The sequence below is a fragment of the Tympanuchus pallidicinctus genome, unplaced genomic scaffold (genome assembly GCF_026119805.1).
Source record: "Tympanuchus pallidicinctus isolate F22 unplaced genomic scaffold, pur_lepc_1.0 scaffold27, whole genome shotgun sequence".
Lineage (NCBI taxonomy): Eukaryota > Metazoa > Chordata > Aves > Galliformes > Phasianidae > Tympanuchus > Tympanuchus pallidicinctus.
Window position 1 is genome coordinate 8,665,089 of NW_026294744.1, and position 18,021 is coordinate 8,683,109.

The following is an 18,021-nucleotide window of genomic DNA, read 5'->3' on the forward strand; positions in this document are numbered from 1 at the left end:
CAAGCAGATGGTTGAAATCTGTTTTGTATAAAAAGTGTGCGCACACGCAGTTTTTTTAGATCCAGTTCTTTGTATTCATACTCAGGCCTAGGTTCTAGCCATCAAAACACTGGCACCGAAGCAATCATTAGCAGCATTTTAGGCAACTGGCAACTAAGGTATTCACTGTTCTCCACAAAACATTCAGCTAATATCTCCCACATGTATAATTAAGGCAAAAGATCATCTTTTTAAATTGGTATCAATGCTTTGGACGGCCTTTCAATAGACTGCATATGAATGTAAAAAGCTATTTTATTTACCTTCTTTTTAAATAATGTTCTAACTTCTATTACACCCTAATTGTTTATAGCCGCCCTTAAAAACACAGGGTTCCATATCAGATTCTTCACAAGTATAACAACAGCAACTTCATTCATCTCCTTTTTGCCTTTCCGAGAAGGAAATTCCCTACGTTACTTTAATAACAATGATCTGTCTTTCTTATTTGACGACCATTTATTAAATGATATGCTTTACTCATTTTAACTGATCTAACATAACAACACACGATAGGCTTTCTGGAGGGGTCTGTCTCCAACAAGGGCCGTGAACCCCCAGTGCTGCTGATGCACACCGGGCAGCCTGTGGCACGGTACCGCCAGATCAGTTACCTCTCCCAGCTCAACCCGAGAGCAGGCTGTTCTCCGTCACCAACAGCAGATCCAAAATGCTCCCCAGCATTTCGAACCCCTGTTGTCTGCCCAAGGTTCTCGTGGAATCTGGGAGCTGCAGACAATAATTTGCCTGGTGACAAATTAACAGAGGTCACCGTTTTGACAACCGAGGTTATCAAACAAATGGAGACAGCGTTTTTTGCACAGCGGTCTCGCTTCAGACCTCACTGGGCACAACTGGGAGCCGCTACCTTTGAAAGCACAGAGTTTTTGAAGCAAAGATTAATTCTGCATACAGTGCCAAGTCCACAAAGGCCCAGATGTTAGCTCCGACGGAATTCAGGTGAATTTTCATCACCGTCAGCCTGCTCGCATCTATCTGCCAGATACAGAGTTGTTTGGGATGAGTAGTTAGCTAGCATCTCTTCAAAGCACACCCGTACAGAACTTCTGAGATCGAGAGGTCTGTAGAAGCTTGCAGAAACCTCTCCCAGCACTTGAAAAAGTCTGACTGCACTGCAACTGATGCAAGTCAGCTGCAGGTTGAGGAAAGCCAGGCTTCTGCTCCATCACCTCCTCACTGCTCAGCGCTCCATGCCTCACTGGTGAAAAACACCATCCTTCTTCACAGAGTTGAGCAGAACATTCATTAACTAGGCTCACAGTTTAGGACCCAACACTGAGCTTCAGCGCGGTGAGTCCAAACACACGGTGTGAATGAACACCTTTTAAAATGATGCCTTGCCTGGCCCTGCCACAAAGTAGGGCTTTGTGAACATACTGCTGAATAACTTCTAGTGAAATACTACAGAACGTGCCTGATTATAATCCATTATCTTGAAAGTAGTCTCCCTCTTAAAAATCTTATCAAAGAAAATAACTTAATAGCTCAGTCATAATACTCATAGGCGGCACAGATCAAATCTGCCCAGCACTCTTCAGTTTATTCTGCGTGCTGCTAAGAGAGTGGGTAAGAGAGGCAATCTGGAGACTGGACCCAAACCCACTTGCAGACCTCCCCGATTCGGCCCTACTCTTACTGAGCATGGCTGGAAATGGAAAAAAAATACTGAAACGGATTAGAAAAACTTTTAGTATGAATAACAAAGTAACTCTTCCTTTTTAATAAGCTTGTCTCATTTCCTTCATTTCAGATCTCTGTGGCACATGTAAAAAACAGATGTCAAATCTGCAGGCAGGGATCACGGTGCATTTTGTGCTCCGTGCCGTGGTTTTTGCTTTTCAGTAAGTTGGTTTCTCGCAGCGGTTGCCTACATCGCTGCGTTCAGTGGAGTCTGCTCCTCTCATTAATAATCTCCATGAGAAGAATTTTTCCTGGACACCCCCAGTGCCCAGTCCTTGGTTATAAAACATACGACAGCTCCTGTACGTGTGGCTGAAGATGTTAATTGTTCTCCAGGATGAAACCTTTCTGGACTGTCAGCTGCACACGTTGGTTCCCCACTGACTCCTAACCGCTGCCTGCACTCCCCAGCTGTCCCCAGGTAGGGAGATAGCACCAAAGCTTGCCCAAAAGCTGAGGGGGGTCCAGAGACTGCATTCTCTGCCAGCCCTCACTGCACAGCTCAGGCTGTAAATATTTCTGTACTTCACACCATTAATTATACTCCAAAGTCCCTGTTTTACATATTTAAGTAATTTCAATATTACATTTTCATCTCACTAGAAGGAGACCTTTAGAAATTATAATTGGGCTGACAGAAATCTGTAATTTGCAGTTCTTTGGAGCTCAGGAATGGAAAGGATGGTCCCGAGGTTAAATAACTGGACTGGCAGTCAGTACCTCTGGCTTCTAAACCCACCCGTGCAAACCATTTTGTGGCACTGTCCCTCCGCTTTCTCATCTACAGGCTGAGGCTAATCCTGCTTCTCTGCTGAAAGAGCACAAAAATCTTCATGACTTGTGTAGTGATGTTTTCCAGAATGCCCTGAATTCCTAATCAAAAGACATTATTGGAACTATTAACATTATCGGTACTTCTAATAGTAAAGCAACTTCTATGTATATAAACATATATATGGAAAAAAAATACAGACATAGAATACGCATGCACATATATCACTCGATTTATAAACTCCAAAGCATGGTTTCCAGGACTGAAATCTCATTCATAAGCTATGCTAGGGATCTCTTACCTACCCTCCGTTTCTGAATTTTTCCCATACAAAGACACATTGATATTAGTCTAAGCTCCAAGCACAAAGGCTGCTCTGTGGAATGGCAAGAAACCTTCTTTTTTGTGTTTGTACAGTGACGAGCATAATGGGGTCCTGATTCAGGATGCTTGCACTCTACAAAAACAGACTAAATCAATGACACTAATACACACGCAGATTATCTATGAAGTAAATACGTGGTATGCAGGACAGCAGCACAGTATTCTTCCTAAACCTTTCATGGCATTTCAGGTAAACACTAAAACCTAATACGTTTTATGAGTCACACAATTAGGTTGAGAGTTTGGACAAGAAGAGCAAAACTGAGTAGAATGTACAAATTAGAAGCAAAGGATGAGAGTTTTCCACTGAGAAACGCTGCCACATTCCCCTCAGCCACAAAATCAGAACCAGCCCGATGTTCATACAGTTTCAACAAAGATGAGAATCAATAGCCAACTCTACGATACACTGCCCATAAATAGCTCCTTACATCTCCAGAACCTGCGAGCAAAAGACAAACCAAAGTCTGAACCTGAAAAGACAGCTGTATTTTCTATAGCTCTGTGCATTTCAAACTCTGAAACCTAGATACTCTTATGGAAGTGGAAAAGAAATCTATTTGGCTTTACTCAGCAACTGCAGAAGGAAACAGTACCAAGAGAACTGTGTTGCATATTCTGTTTTCACTTCATTTCATTTAGCCTTTCAGTTCTATTTCAGTTTTGTTTCATTTAGCTTTTCTTTTTTTATTTTAAATCATCATCATATTTTGGTGATTCACATTTCACACCAGCACAGGAACAAGTCATGTAAACACAACACAACAAAACGACCCAGTTTGTTAATAGACATGCCAAACGGGTAAGAACATCCTTCCCTCCGCCCTTACCAACCATCACCTTCCCACACATCTCATCCCTATCCAAAAAAGCTTCTGCCCCAGCGAGGCCACAGCCTCAAAATTTAGGGAGAAAACCCTATGAATAGAAACCTGACAAAACCTTCGGAGAAAATGTTTCCAAGTCTTGCTTTACAATGTGCCTGCAAAGATGCCGCTGAGGGAATCTCTACAGAAGCAGACAATTTTCCTGCAGTTGGAGAGCACAGATACTGCAGTAAGAAACGCCCGCTCCCAGTACCCAGCCCTACCAAGGTGCCCCAACCCTAACACAGGAGAGCCAACGCCAGTAGAGATGGGACACAGAACCTTGTGCCCATCGTTCAACCTTGTTCTGAAGCAAGGGATGCCCCCAGAACGACCATATTATAAAAACCATACGCAAAGCTGCCTGTGCATCTTTCGGGCTGCGATGGGCTTTGGTGGCTTCCCACTCCATAGAAGCATAGCCCCTTTGGGGCACCCAGCAAACGGCAAGGAACATAGCCTAAAGCAACCCAGTGGTGGCATACAGTGCACTGTCGGAAACACAGAGCAGCTGTGTGCTTTTCCAGGCTCACGCTTTTAGTTGGCCAAACAGGAGAAACGAAAGCTTTTCAGTTAACCAGGCTACAAAAGTAAGTACAAAGTTCTGAATGGTTCCACCATCTTCCTTCCCCTGGGTCCTACGCTGTCTGTGGAGCTGGCACACAGCTCTGGCTCACCGTCAGACAGATCATCTCTGCCTATGCCCAACCTGCAAGGTGAATGGATGGAAGCTGGGACCTTTTTTTCACTTCCACATTTTTAAAATCAAGAAAATGACAAGCTCAGCACCAAGGAAGCCAAGAGGATGACAAGTTGTATGGCTTTCACTTTACATAGACCACTTTCCCAAGTCTTTTTTCTCCAGAGCTACAGAGGTGCTGAAGTACATTAGATGTAGACAAAAGTCTTTACTACTCAAAATTAAAGCATGTCCCTGGCACAGCATTCCTCACCGCTACAAAAAAAACGATTATTCCCACAAGAAAATTCAATTTGTATTCAGTTGCCCCCATATATTTTTGCCTCCAAAGTAGTGGAATTATGTTAAGACTAAGTAAGATTCTATGAAGACGTAACAAATACGCAACAGTAGCATTACAATACAACCACGTAGAAAAATTAGCACTAAGGTAACATTTTAAGATGTACTGAGATCAAATAGTACTAAGGCACCCGCATCCTATGGAAAAAAAAAAAAAGAAAAAGAAAAAGCGACAAAGTCAGTCGGTATGAAGTTGAGAAAACATGACAGCAAAGTGCCGGTAAAACAGGAATAAAATAAAATTATTACAGATCTCAGAAGAAGAGCCGCCAATGTGAAGTTCCACACTGGCTGTTCCAAGCAACCAAAATGAAAAGTATAAAAAGGCAATCGGGAAACACATCAAACACCAATTTTAAGAATGGCAATACAATTACAATATAGCCTTCATACAATTACAGCACAGCCTTTATAGTTACGAACGCAACGACTGAGAAATGTTACCTGATTGATCCCACACCACTTTTAAGGGAAACAAAGTCAATGCCAACGTCAAACTTTCGGCGTGAGCCCCGAGCTTGTTCTCATGTTCACTCCGACTGCGTTCTACAAGTCAAACATTGTACCACCGCGCTGAACAAGTGGCTTTTTTTTTTTTTCCTTAAAGTGACGAAAGGACAAGCCGGAGAGAAGTGCCTGGACGGACCCAGCGGAGGGGGCAGGAGAACGCTCTCCCGTCTCCTCGCAGCAGCCCTCCCCCGCCAGCGCGCAGCATGGCAGCCCCGCACCACGAGCAGCGCCTCGCCGCTCCTCCGCTGCCCGCAGCACCTGGCACGGCCGGCAACACACGTTCTTCCCTCCTTCCTTTTATTATATATATATATGTATGTATATATATATATATAAAACCTTAAGAATAAAGAAACACTGCAGCCACTCTCCAAAGAAATAATAATAAAACCAACCCGTAACGCAGCGAATTACTCTCACGCGTCCCTCCATCCCCACCCACTGCGCTAAGTGCCACGAGCAGCGCTCCCCGCAGCGGGAGCAGCCCGGAGGGGCCGGGCCTCCGGAGGGGCCTCTCTCCGGCCGACCCCGTCCTGTCCCGACCCCGCGACGGGGTCCCCGTTCGCCGCCCTCAGGCGCCCCCCTGGCGGCTCAGCGGGGAGCGGCGGCCCGCAGCGCAGGCCCGGCCGCCCGGGGACGAGGCCCGCCGGGTGCCGCCTCAGCGCGGTGGGGAGGGGAACGCGGCCCGGAGCTCCCGAAGTCACTCCGCCGGGCGAGGCGGTGCGAGAGCTGGACGGAGCCGCTCCGCTGGCAGTTCCCGAGGCAGGCAGGCAGCGAGACGCAGCTTTTCCGCGCCTATCAAGCACCGGAGCGTCGTGCGCTCTCCGATATGGATGAAGAGCCGCCAGTATTTTCAAAGGGAAAAGCGCCTGGCTGCTCGGGATGCTGCCTGCCTAGCATCAGCAAGGATGCACCGCAGCCACCAACGAAGCGCTGCGAGCACCGGGGGAGCAGAACTCGTAAGCACTGCGTGCTGGCAGAGTGCGCAGGTATGCGACCCTGCTTCTCCCCTCCGCTGCCGAGCTCATTACAGCAAACCAGGCCCGTGCAGGACATCAACAGAACAAACAGAGCGAGAGGATGTCAGACTCACTTCTGCAAGGCAGAGGCACACATCAACTTGAAGGTATCCTACCGAGCATCAGGATATCACATCACACAAATACACCATTCCATCATCGGGGCTCCACGTTCACATACCTCAGCAAAGCACTATGTGCTTCTTACAGCATAAAGCCATACGTGCTTGTTAAGAGCTCCCCAAGAAGCAATAAATATTTTGTAAATTATTTCTGTATTTCAGCTCTCCGGACAGCAAGAGGAGGAACAACAATTCCTCTCCTTCCTAAAGGTACCAATCACAAACACCACGCACACAGACACTGCAAGATGCGTGGTGGGAGAGTGTGTGTATGTGTTTGTGTGTGTTTTAATTAACTCCTTGAATGCATATGATGAGCCAGCCACCCAGAATTAGCAGTGCCAAACTCCCGATTTGACTCGAACACAGTGAGCACAACAGTGGGATTGTGCGGGCTGGCGTGTCACTCAGCCTTCTCCCGCTTGGGCTTTTTTTGCTCTCCAAGACCGGGTCACAATCGCAGCAATTGGTAAATTGGGGAGATGGTCATTAAAATCTATAATCTGTAACAGTCAACTTCTTCCTCGGCAAGCGTGAGCACAGCAAGTGAAATGAACACACACAGGACGCTAACGAGTAGCCGGCATTAATTCCTTCAGAGTCATCTCAGAGAAATGAAATCGCGCCCATTTCTGTCACGGCGAAGAACCACTGGCTGAAACCTCCATTTGGCACTGCATTCACTCTCCAGACCCCAGACCTGAACACACAAGCCACAGAGTCACCTTCTGAAAGCACCTCAGCAAAAGGTAAATGCTACTTAGCCCAATACTAAAGAAATCTCACTGGCTTACTTTAAATGAAGAAGTAATCACTCTTACATCTACAGGTAGGTTTTAGGAGAGTGGGACATCATTCTGAGCAAGGCGGCTGATAGAAAGGCATTATTCTTTCTCCAAAACTCTCAGCAAACACAGTAGAAAGAAGAAAGCTTTTAGGGTAACTTTAGCTAAGAAAAGCACTTAGGAATACGCAAAGTTTCCTTTTAGGAAAATGATTTCTCCATTTGACAGTGTTGGTACAACCCCAAAATAAATTCAGTGGGAGTCTGAAATGACTCGTGCAGCAAAGCGGCGCAGCAGCTAAGTATATTTCTCTCCTCCCAGCAGAGGCTTGCTTTACATCCTCGCCTCTCCCTTCTACGTGCCGCTCACCAGCACACAGAATGCTTCCAGGGCACAGAACCACTGACTGGCGATGCTGAACTTGTTCTGCTGTCCCCATCCCACTGCTTGCTCCGTGCCTTTTGTCTGCCAGCTCTGCCTTTCTCCTGAGGAAGCCCTAACCTTCCCTCTTCCACACATACTTCCTTACCTCGAACTAGCATGTCAAAAGAAAGGAAAGAAAACAGAAAAGAATGAAAGAGAGAAAGGGAGAGGACGTCACTTGGTCCTGATGCCTAGCGGAGCCTCTCTCTCAGTCTACAGAGAAATGTAAATATGCAGTAATTAATTGGGGTTTAAGAACATTCCCTACACTGGGGACATTGTTAAGCAGTCGCTTTATCTATTTTTCATTTACTAGATTTTATTAAGACATTAAAACTTTATGTTGGGCATTTCCGAGATCGCATCATTCGGTACATTTCACAGCTGTCTGCGAAGGTTCCAAATTCTCTCTACATTTCCACAGAGCAAACTTTCTTTCTGTTGTGGCCGTACCTGGTATATTTAAGCATAACAGCCCCCCTTTAAAAATATAAAAAGCAACAGAAGAGTTGTCATTTTTGAGACATTTAAGCCCATTCAGAGTGCCACAGGAAATGCCCAATGCGCACCCCGGGAATACCCCTGCCCCATGAAACAAGCAGAGCAGTTTCCAGTTACGATTCCTCCCTACACCCCTCCTACAGACCTCATCCCCCACATGCACTGTGGTGCTCCCCTGCACCAGGCAACAGAGCTGTCACAAACAGGAATAAAGAATCGAGGAACTTCTTGGGAAAGCACGACAGTCCTCATGTTTTTGGCACGACAATTAATTATACATGCCGGTTCACAAAATGTAGTGCAATTTACTACTGATGCTGAATGAATTAATGAGTGTTTATCCGTCTGACACTCGGGATAATTTTCATTCCAAGTGTGTACCGTGAATGCCCACGGTAATGACCACAGCTTCCAAAGCAGCCCCATCGCTTCAGATTCCCCAAGTTGAGGTGTCCAGAAGTTTCGGTGCTGCCTGCAGTTCGCCAGGATGCGCCCAGACATCACAGAGGGGTGAGAGGGGAAGCAGAGGGACCCCTGAGTGATGTGCAGGCACTGAGAGCTGCACTACAAGCACTGTGCCAGACAGCCCTGTAGCTCGTGCTCCAGTTTACTGGGGAACGGTGGGAGAAGGACAGCATCAGCACGAGCAGATCGGTCATGCAGATATGACATGTGGGACCCCAGTGGCTGCACAACTGTGCTCCAGGAGCAGCGTCTGCCACCGACGTTGGCTAACAACCTGCGACAACTGCCTGAAACCCCATCCTCTGCACACCGTGCCCATGTACACACATGCACCCCACAAGCCCACGTGTGTCTGAGCATCCGTGGGGGAGAGGAAGCGCGTCCTCACGGCCGGCTCTGTCAAACGCACATCTGTGACATGGGCAGGGGCTGCTCTGTGTGCCTGTGCAACTCCAGTCAAACACATGCCGTGTAAACAAACGGTAATGATTAACAGAGGTATTGGTTGGGATCACCAATTTCAACTGCAGGGGGAAAATTGAAAGAAAATAAAAAAAAATAAGCGATGTGTCCCGAGGTTAGCTTTTATTGCTTCCCATTCCTACCGCTTGTTGTTGTCTGTGCAGCAAACGGAGAGCGGTGTATTGACTATTTTAAGTGGAATGTGCACAGGAGCAGCTCTGGGATCCCTGAAAACAAGACAGACGCCTACAAAAATGGAGTGGAGCTGCTCGCTTTATTTCTACAGGAGATGTTTTGTCCGGAACGATTTGTTTGTATATCGAATTGATATAAACGCAGAGAGACTTCAGAGGAAGAAAAGTCCACCAGCAGGGAAATGAAAGGACCCATTCTGCCTGCCAGGCTCTGCATGCACGCTGCTCACCACAAAGTTCAAAGAATAACCCAACCCGCTCGCTCGGACACGTCTGGATAGGACCTCGGTGGGGCCGACGGAGCACTTTCATCTGTCCATCGTAGGGACAGAGGCACTGCTGCGATGCCGCACCGCTTCAGCACAGCAGTACCAGCAGTTTCCTCAGGTAGTTGCACTAAGTTGGTACGACGCACGTGTACAAAAGCATCTTCCTCTGTTATTGCAATGGTAACAAAGCAAAGAAAAATGCCCAATATTCCATACAAGTCTGGAAAATCGGCGGTAGGAGGGCAGCGCGGGGTGCAGTGCAACACACCAACCCCACTTCTGGCAGAAAAGCATTCTGCTTGCAGAAAGAGGGCAGAAAGCGTTAAAATAGTTCTTTTCGGCACTTCCCAATTTCGTTTCTCTCCGATGCCTCAGTTCGGGCGCTCCTTCCCGTCCTCCCCTGCCCGCTCCCACCCGTTCCCTCCCTGCCTCCCCTCCGGAGCGCTCCGAGCGGCGAACAGCTTGCCTGAGCATATTTGTACCCAGCTGGTCTAGCACCTAGCTCGCACCGCACCGCCGGATACAACCAAATGTTTATACAGGAGGGAGCTCGCACCGAGACGAGCCCCCCCCCCCACCCCCCCCCCTCGGCAGCGCATCCCTCCCGCCCGCGGCCGGGGACGACGGACTCGGAGCTGCGTGGGGGCTGCCCGCATCCCGGGGGGCCGCAAGTTGGCAGCAAGTTTCCCGGCCCCGCGGCGGAGGGCCGGGCCCGGCGGCGGCGCGGCCAACAAAGGTCGCACGGAGAGGAACGGAGCGGAGCGCTCCCGGCGCGGCGGCCCCAAACTTTGCCGGGAGGGCACCGCGCCGGGCGGGGATCCCCCCCACCCCCACCCCGGCGGGACGGAGCCGCGCGGAGCGGAGCATCCCCGCATCCCCCGCTTCCCCCCCAACGTGACAGCGGCGAGGTGACGCGGGGCGGGGTGGGGGAGCGGGGGCATCGCGCCGAGCATCTCGCAGCGAACAGTGAGGGAAATACAGGAAAAGAGAGAGAAACACACCACCACCATCGCCGCCCCCCAGGAAAAGAAAAAATAATAATAATAATAAAAAAAAAAACAAAACACAAAACAAAACAAAAAACAAAAACAAAAAAAACAAAACAACGAACGCCAAACCCATCGCATCCCGCCCCCCGCCCCACCAAGTCACCTCACCTTTCAAACTCCTGAGGTAAATCAGGGTCAGTGAGCATGCTGGAAAAGCGCAGTTTCCCTTTGTCACAGCAGCCACCTATGGTCGCCTCCGACTGAACCTGTCAAGTGAGCCCGAGCCCTCCACACCGATGGATTTTCTCCCTCCTCCCGCCTCCCTCCCGGCGCGCTGCTCTGAGCGAGGGCTCCTTGACCAGGCTCTTAAAGGGGCCGCGCCGCCGCAGCCCCGCTCGCCGGGCTCCCCCCGCGGCGGCGCGGCGCTGCGCACCCGCGGCCCCGAGAGCGGAGGAAAAAGAAAAATAAAGAGGTGGGGGGTGGGGAGAGCGGAAAAGAATAAAATAATAATTAAAAAAAAAAAAAAAGCCTGACAATCCACCTAAACCGGGAGTAAATCCCCTGCGCTGAGGAAGATCAGCGGGGAGAGGAGATAAAACGAGAGTGGAGTGATTAAATGGAACCAGTTACCAACTCTCTGCGAGTTGCGACGGGGGAGAAAGGATTGGGCGCAGAAAAATGTTACCAAAGGCATTTGTGCTAGGAAGAATTTCCACTCCTTTACTCCCCCCCGCCTCCCCCCCCCCCGCCCCCCCCCCCCCCCCCCAAGCCCCGATCTCTCCACTCCTCTCCCTCTTTCTCCCTCTTTGGGGAGGGGAGGAAAAAAAACACAACAATCAGGCATTGTTCCGCGGGAAGAAAAGCAACTTTGACAGATTGAAATATAGCAGAGGCCCCTTCAAGGAAACCTGTAAACAACTTGTCACTCACTGCCGCTCCGCGCAGCGCCGCGAGCCGCCCTGGCAGCGCACCCGGAGTTGCCTCCTCTCCAAACTCCATCAGACGGCCCCGCCGTGCGCCGGAGGAAAGGTAGCGGCGTGCGGAGCGGCGCGCACACGCGCAAACAACAACAAACGCGGCTCTGCCCTCCTCCGCTGGGGCCCTTCCCCTGGAGACGCTCCATTCCTCCCCGCACCCTTTTCCCCCGGCCCGTTCCCAAACGCGCTCCCCGGGGAGACGCGCGGACGGAGGGAACGGAGGGTGGGAGCCGGAACCGCGGGGCAGCGTCCGCCCCAGCGCCGAGAGCGGCGGCACGACGCCGGGCCCGGCCGGCACCGAGCTGAGAGCGGGAAAAAATGAGAGAAAGGGAAAAAAAAAACCCACAGAGCACAACACACCGGTCTACTGCTCCCCAGCACACACACCCACGGAGCTATCCTCCATTCTTTCCAGTTCCCCAGCCCTAATTCCTTTCTTTCCCTTTCTCTCTCTGTTTTAATTTGCAGCTGGACAACATTAAAGGCCTTTAAAGCCCACGAGGCTCTGACCCCACAGCGGTGGGATGAGGTCCGCTCCACCCCCCCACCGCCCCATCACCCACACCTCCTGGCGGCACGCAGAACGCAACTTGGCTGCACCAGTGTATGGACACATCCACACGGAGCAGCCACGAAGCACTCAGTATTGTTGTGCCCACCGGCCGAAAGAAATCCCCCCAGAGTGTGTTATTTTTATTAATACTGAACAGCTACCCTATTTAATCTCCCCTGGCCCCTCCATGCACACGTTTTAAGCCAGCAGGCTCAGGCTGGGGTCGCTCAGTCCAGCGCCGCACCATTGGCTTCACTCCCGGATGAACGCTTCCGTCACCCCAAGGAGCACAGCCCTACTGGGGACGGGTGCAGGGCCCAGCACACAGGAGGATCCCCCAGGCTACCCTCGGCATGTCCTCCCCGAGTCCATCCCGGGGGCTCTGCCAGCTGCTGGCAGGAGGGAGACCTAATGGCTCCTCGCCGTGGGGCAGCTCTGCCGATTTCCTCCAGTAGCCCCTGGCTAATAATATTTTCCACAGAGGTTCATTCACGGGAGCCTGACAAACCTCGTTACTATGTACAAGGAGTTTTATTTGTTATTTAGTAGCTAGCCCTTTTAGGACAGCTGTGAGGTAGACACTGAAAAGGCAGCGGATGATTAAAAAGAACAATTCCACATACTTTCTCTTTCATCTGAGTGTCTCAAACCACGTTAAGTCTCACATTACTCCTCTGCAGGTAATAAATATAATTAGGGCTGATTCCAAAACTTTATTTGTATTGAAAAGTATCTCGCTCCACAGGGGCTCCATTCAAATCAGCAAATCTCTGTGTGGAGTAGGAGGCTACTTAGTAGGAGAATTTGGCCTCAAATAAGGAAACTGAGATGCAGACAGGCTTAGCAGCTTGCCCAGGCTGACACCGTTAGCCAACTGCAGCAACGGGATGGGAAACAAAGATCCACGCGCCTCAGCACGCAGCAGCCCTCACGCTGCTGAAACACGCTGTGTGTTTTTGCTGCTCTCCTCTGAAAGGCGTGACTTTTTACACGTGGTTAAAGCACGCTTCACCCCTCTGCTCATACTTGTGAGGGCCCCCAGCCGTTTCCCTTTGACTGTACCCTCAGCAAATGCTGCTCCTCCTCTGCCATTCCACTCTCTTCTCCAGCCCGCTTGCCTTTGGCCCTAGGAGCTGCCTATAGACAGGAGCTGGTCAGGAGACCCAACTATAAGGACATGAAGATGACCCTTTATTCAAAGGGTCTACAAAGCTCCAGGACTACTGTATTCCAACTGTACATTAGCCACATCCGGCTCTCTAACCTTGTGTCCTTTTTACAGCTCAGCTCCACACAACTGCCCTCCTCTGTTCACGTATGTTTATCTCCATTTTCCCTCCTGTTTAAGCATCTTCAAAACAATGAGCACAATTCCCTCTGAGTCCAAGTCTGTGTCATGCCCAGCATGCTGAGGCTCCTCAGTCAGCTCTCTGCTACTATGATTATGAACCAGAGCAATTGCCATCTACATCAAGAACTATGGAACAGGACATCGGTCAGACCTGAACCATAATAAAAGGAAAAAAAAAACAAAAACAAAAACAACACATACAAGAAATACTGGGGGAGAAAACAAAGATAAACAAGCAAGAGGGAGTTCTGAGAAGGAGAGAGGAAATGGAAGGAAGAAAGAAAGGAAGCAGAGATCGTTGCTGTGAATGTTTCTGACATAAACCTTTCTTTTCCCTTACCCTAGCCCTAGCTTACAGCACTTACTCTTACCGTACTCTATTTGCTGCTTAGCATTTATCTCCTTCTCCCTGGTTTCCTTCATCTGATGTTTTCTGAGCCCCCAGCTTGATGAGAGGAAGCATGGTTGGGTCCAAAAAGGAGAAAAAAATGTTACCCTTATTGCAGTATTAATATTGTATTACTGCATTAGTGTATGGATATCATTGTGTCATTATAGACTCATCTGTGAAGCTATGTTCTCGCAGTAAGTTCAACTACAAATGCAAGAAGCAGCAAGCCAAACAAACAGTTTGAGGGAACCTTTGAAACCTTCCTACGGTCATCTTGAATCCTTGCTTTGTAGAAATTGCCAGGACACAGAATTAAAACTGCTGTCTTATCAGAATCTGGAGAAAAAGAGGAATTTGAGATCAATGACGAACATGCCCCAGCTGAAACTAAGACAATACATAACCACAAACCTTGTTCAGTTCTTCTCCAGCTAAGAATCAGGGTGTAAGTCCAAATACCTCTACGGGATGAGAAAAATGAAGTCTCCCCCCGCCAGCCCTTCCCCTTGCATTTTTCTTGCTCCGTTCCTCTCAGGAGTGCCCAAAAGAAAAAGGTTCAGGCGAAATAGGGCAATTGGAGTTGAACTGAACCAAAAGGCTCTGACTTTCATTTAAGTGAGGGAAACAACTCGAGTTATAAACTCTTATCTGAATTTTTGTGCGTTAGTGATTTTTTGGTTGCTATCGTGGTCCTCCAGTTCAAGAGGTGAACCAAAAAATCAATTATCCACCCAGCTCAAGTTAGAAATGCCATAACTCTGGAATATTACACAGACGGAATCCACAGGTCTTTATATACAAGCAAATGGGCAGAAAGAAAGCCTTAAACTAAGGAGATGATTTTAAAAAATAACAGTAAAAACCATCAAATGATAACACTTCAGCCTGGTGCCTTTGGCAGCTGCTGCAATATTGTATAAGTAAAGGAAGTGCTGGAAAATAAAGTGAGTTTTTCATGTTTTGTTGTTTCCACTGTAGGTTTTAATAATAGAGACCTACAAAGTCCAAGGAAATGTAAGATATTCCACAGAATGATTTACTGGAAAATTCTCATAGAAAATATGCAAAACTCTGAAGATCCTACATGGATTTTCTTTTTTAGGCATATATCCAAAACAACTACAGCATTAGGAACGAAACTCTAACATTTCTAAGAAAGGGTTTTTGGAATAGGTTAAGAGAGAGAAAGGAGAACAGAGTGGGGTTCATGCATTTACTATGAAGAATATCTTGCAAATAATGAGTGCTTATTTCAGAGTATGGAAATGTTTAGCTACAATGCAGTTTGGATCATATGCTTCGGAACAGATTTTTCCTTTCAGTGTGCATGCCTAACTGCCATTTCCATTAACGGGAATTAAGTACATGTGTCAAGAGAAGAAGTTAACTCTTAGAAATATAACTAATCTACGCTTTTTTAAAAAGAATGTAAATGCCACATCAGGCATGTTTGGTGTTGGCAAAACGGAGCGCTGAATATAGGATCGCAAAATCTGAGAAGGAGAAGGCGGTCTGGAGGACTGAAATCTCTGTGCTATTTAGAGTTTTTCAATTTACTGAATTTCTTCAAGGAAAAGTAAAACCATCTCACTTGCAAGCGAGAAGCCCTCATTTATCAGATATTTACCTGCAGTTTCAGTGGGGGCCTATCATCTGCAACACTCCCCATAAAGCAGTACTGACAGTACCCTTAAGGAGAAATCTGAACCTTCATCAAAAATTGGAATTCAAACTTCCTTAAGGACCACTAAAAATGATTACAGAGTTCTCATCCCTTTATTAACATCGGCTCTGCTCTCTTTGATTCCGTCCACTCCACATCGGCCGAGGTAAAGGTAACTCAAAATTCATACAGAACTGTAAACAACTGCGCATTTTTAGAAACAAAATGATATGTAAACAGATGCAAAAACAACAACAACAAAAAAAAAAAAAAACAAAAAAAACCAAACCAAACCAAACCAAAAAACCCTCAATACAAAAAGACGAACAAACAAACAGAAAAAAACATAAAAAGATAGGGAACATATCCATGGATAGGAACCGTCTTTACAGTTCTTTAAGAAGCTAACTGGATTTCAAATCTACAGTTTCTCATCGAGGCTCTGAACACAAAGCATTACTAGAGTAAGAACCTGTTGCTCTCAGTCTTTTTGCTAACTTCTTTTTTAAGTATGACTATTTTGCACACAAGTGCCATCCCTGTCAAAGCCTGCAGCCACACCTCACCCACCCTGTCCTGCTCAGGCCGATCACATCCAAGGGACCGCCCAGCCACTGCCAGAGCCCAGCCCATCTTCAGCCCCTGGGACCACAATGCCATCAGGAACATCCCTCCTCAGTGTCATTTGGGATGACTGTTACCAACATGTAAATGCCTGCCACAATACACCAGATGATGAACTTTGCTCATTTTATACAGACAGCCAACTCCCATCGGAAGGAAATGACTCCCTTTTCCCCTGGTGTGTGCGTGGAGGAGTGGCTGGGAGAGATCGAGTCTCTTTTGAACCAGCAACTTCAGTTTTATAGTCAAACATAAGCCTTTGAGCCCACATAGCCTAATGGCACAACTTTGATCTATTTATAAAACTAGATAGTAAGTGTTGAGCATGACTCAAATTGCACTGAAATCGAGATCTTTCCACTTAACCCAGTGGGTCTTCCTGAGTCTCCCTCAACACAGTGCCTGCAGAGTTTATCACCACAGAACTGACATTTCCCCAACAGCAATACTATACAAACTCATCCACTGACAAGGGCTATGAGCATTATATTTTGTCTCTGTGTTCCTAACCTGACTGCATTTTCCACTATAATCTCCTCTTCCTAACCTATGCACCAAGGAGGCTGGGTTTAAAACAAATGGATTTGCTCCCATTGATTGTCTGATATCAAACAAGCATCATGCAATTAAAAGCTCAAGGGTGATTTGTAATAATCTACCACAGCTAGTTCTGTGTACTTTCTAAAGGCGTTCCTTCATTTTGCAGCCCTGTGGTTTGCTCTGGTGTTTGCAATCAAAATTCTCCAAGCCCACACGTACCTCCATTGTCTGCTTCTCAACACCATCTTCCAGTGCCATTGGGATCATTTCTTACATGTTTACCATAGGGCTATCAGCCACCTTCAGCTAACCAGCCTGGGCTCTTCTGTGTGGGCATGACGCACATATAGCTCAGTTCATGGATGCCCTCCATTTTACGTACTCATTTGGATTAGAAGAGAAAGTGTAAAATACTTCCAAATAATTTTACCATTTTCTTTTCACTTTGTATTAGAAGACCTATGAAGAATAAGGTCTTCTGCAAGAAATACCTTCTATCAAAACCAGTTTACATTTTAGACTAACTGTAATCAAACAAAGAACACAGAAGAGATAAAATTCTTACATGCTGTAAATTGTTTATCTACATTACTCCTTTTTAGTCTGTATAACCACAAGTATTCATGTAACCACTATACAGCAAATGTTTCAAAAAAAAACCATAGATGCTGAAATGTGCGGTTTTTAAATTCAGAACAGATTTGTAAATACATCCCCTTTCTAATGTACCACACACGTTTGCTGCATAACATATACAGTCTGTGATAAGATTAATACAAATTAGTGTTTATTAAATGCACTCTACTGATATTTAACTTGTTATACATGTCACTGGGAAGATCAAGCTGTAAATTAAGTTATGATTCTAATGACATTAAATGCATCTCTGGAAGGAGTCATAAAATGTTGCTATCTTACACCTTGCACGCTGAAACAGCAGTCGCTGAGGATGTAGAGTTATGTTACATTTCTGAAGCAACAAAAGTCTACTATATGCATTCATTTATTTTAATGCAGCTCCGATGCCATTTTATGACTGATTTTCCACTTTGGGGTAAAAGCAGAACGAATGCCATTTGGTTCTGTTGAAACAAAAAGCTAAGCTTCCACTTCCAACACAAAACCCCCAATTCAGCCACTATTACAGCAAAATAAATAGGCAAGTATGGTATAAAACAGATTGACTGCTTTACTGTTAGTTCTATAGAGACTAACTCTTGCTCCTTTTGTTATATGGGACAGCTAGAGGCTGGCAGCATTGCTGGGTGCCATGGTAAGTGCCCCTGGGAATGCTTCCACACTTTGTTGCAGAAACAGAGCAAGTACTGCTATGGTATTTTGAAGCGTAAGTGCGAGAACATTGGAATATCTAGGGATGC

General features: G+C 47.1%; 1 protein-coding gene across 12 annotated transcripts in view; it reads right to left on the reverse strand.

The window, feature by feature from the left end:
- The window catches only part of SOX5 (SRY-box transcription factor 5), a 637,700-nt gene that overhangs the window by 282,453 nt on the left and 337,226 nt on the right, over positions 1-18,021 (reverse strand). For 4 of the 12 annotated variants that reach the window (XM_052690780.1, XM_052690779.1, XM_052690769.1 and 1 more), the window contains exon 1: positions 10,712-10,857. The exons of 4 other annotated variants lie outside the window; for them this stretch is intronic. In XM_052690780.1, the coding sequence (XP_052546740.1) occupies positions 10,712-10,749 (38 nt within the window). In that variant the 5' untranslated portion in view covers positions 10,750-10,857. Of the gene's footprint in view, positions 1-10,711; positions 10,859-11,473; positions 11,597-18,021 lie in introns of those variants that run through there. 4 more of the 12 variants (XM_052690778.1, XM_052690768.1, XM_052690777.1 and 1 more) reach the window with 3 other exon arrangements.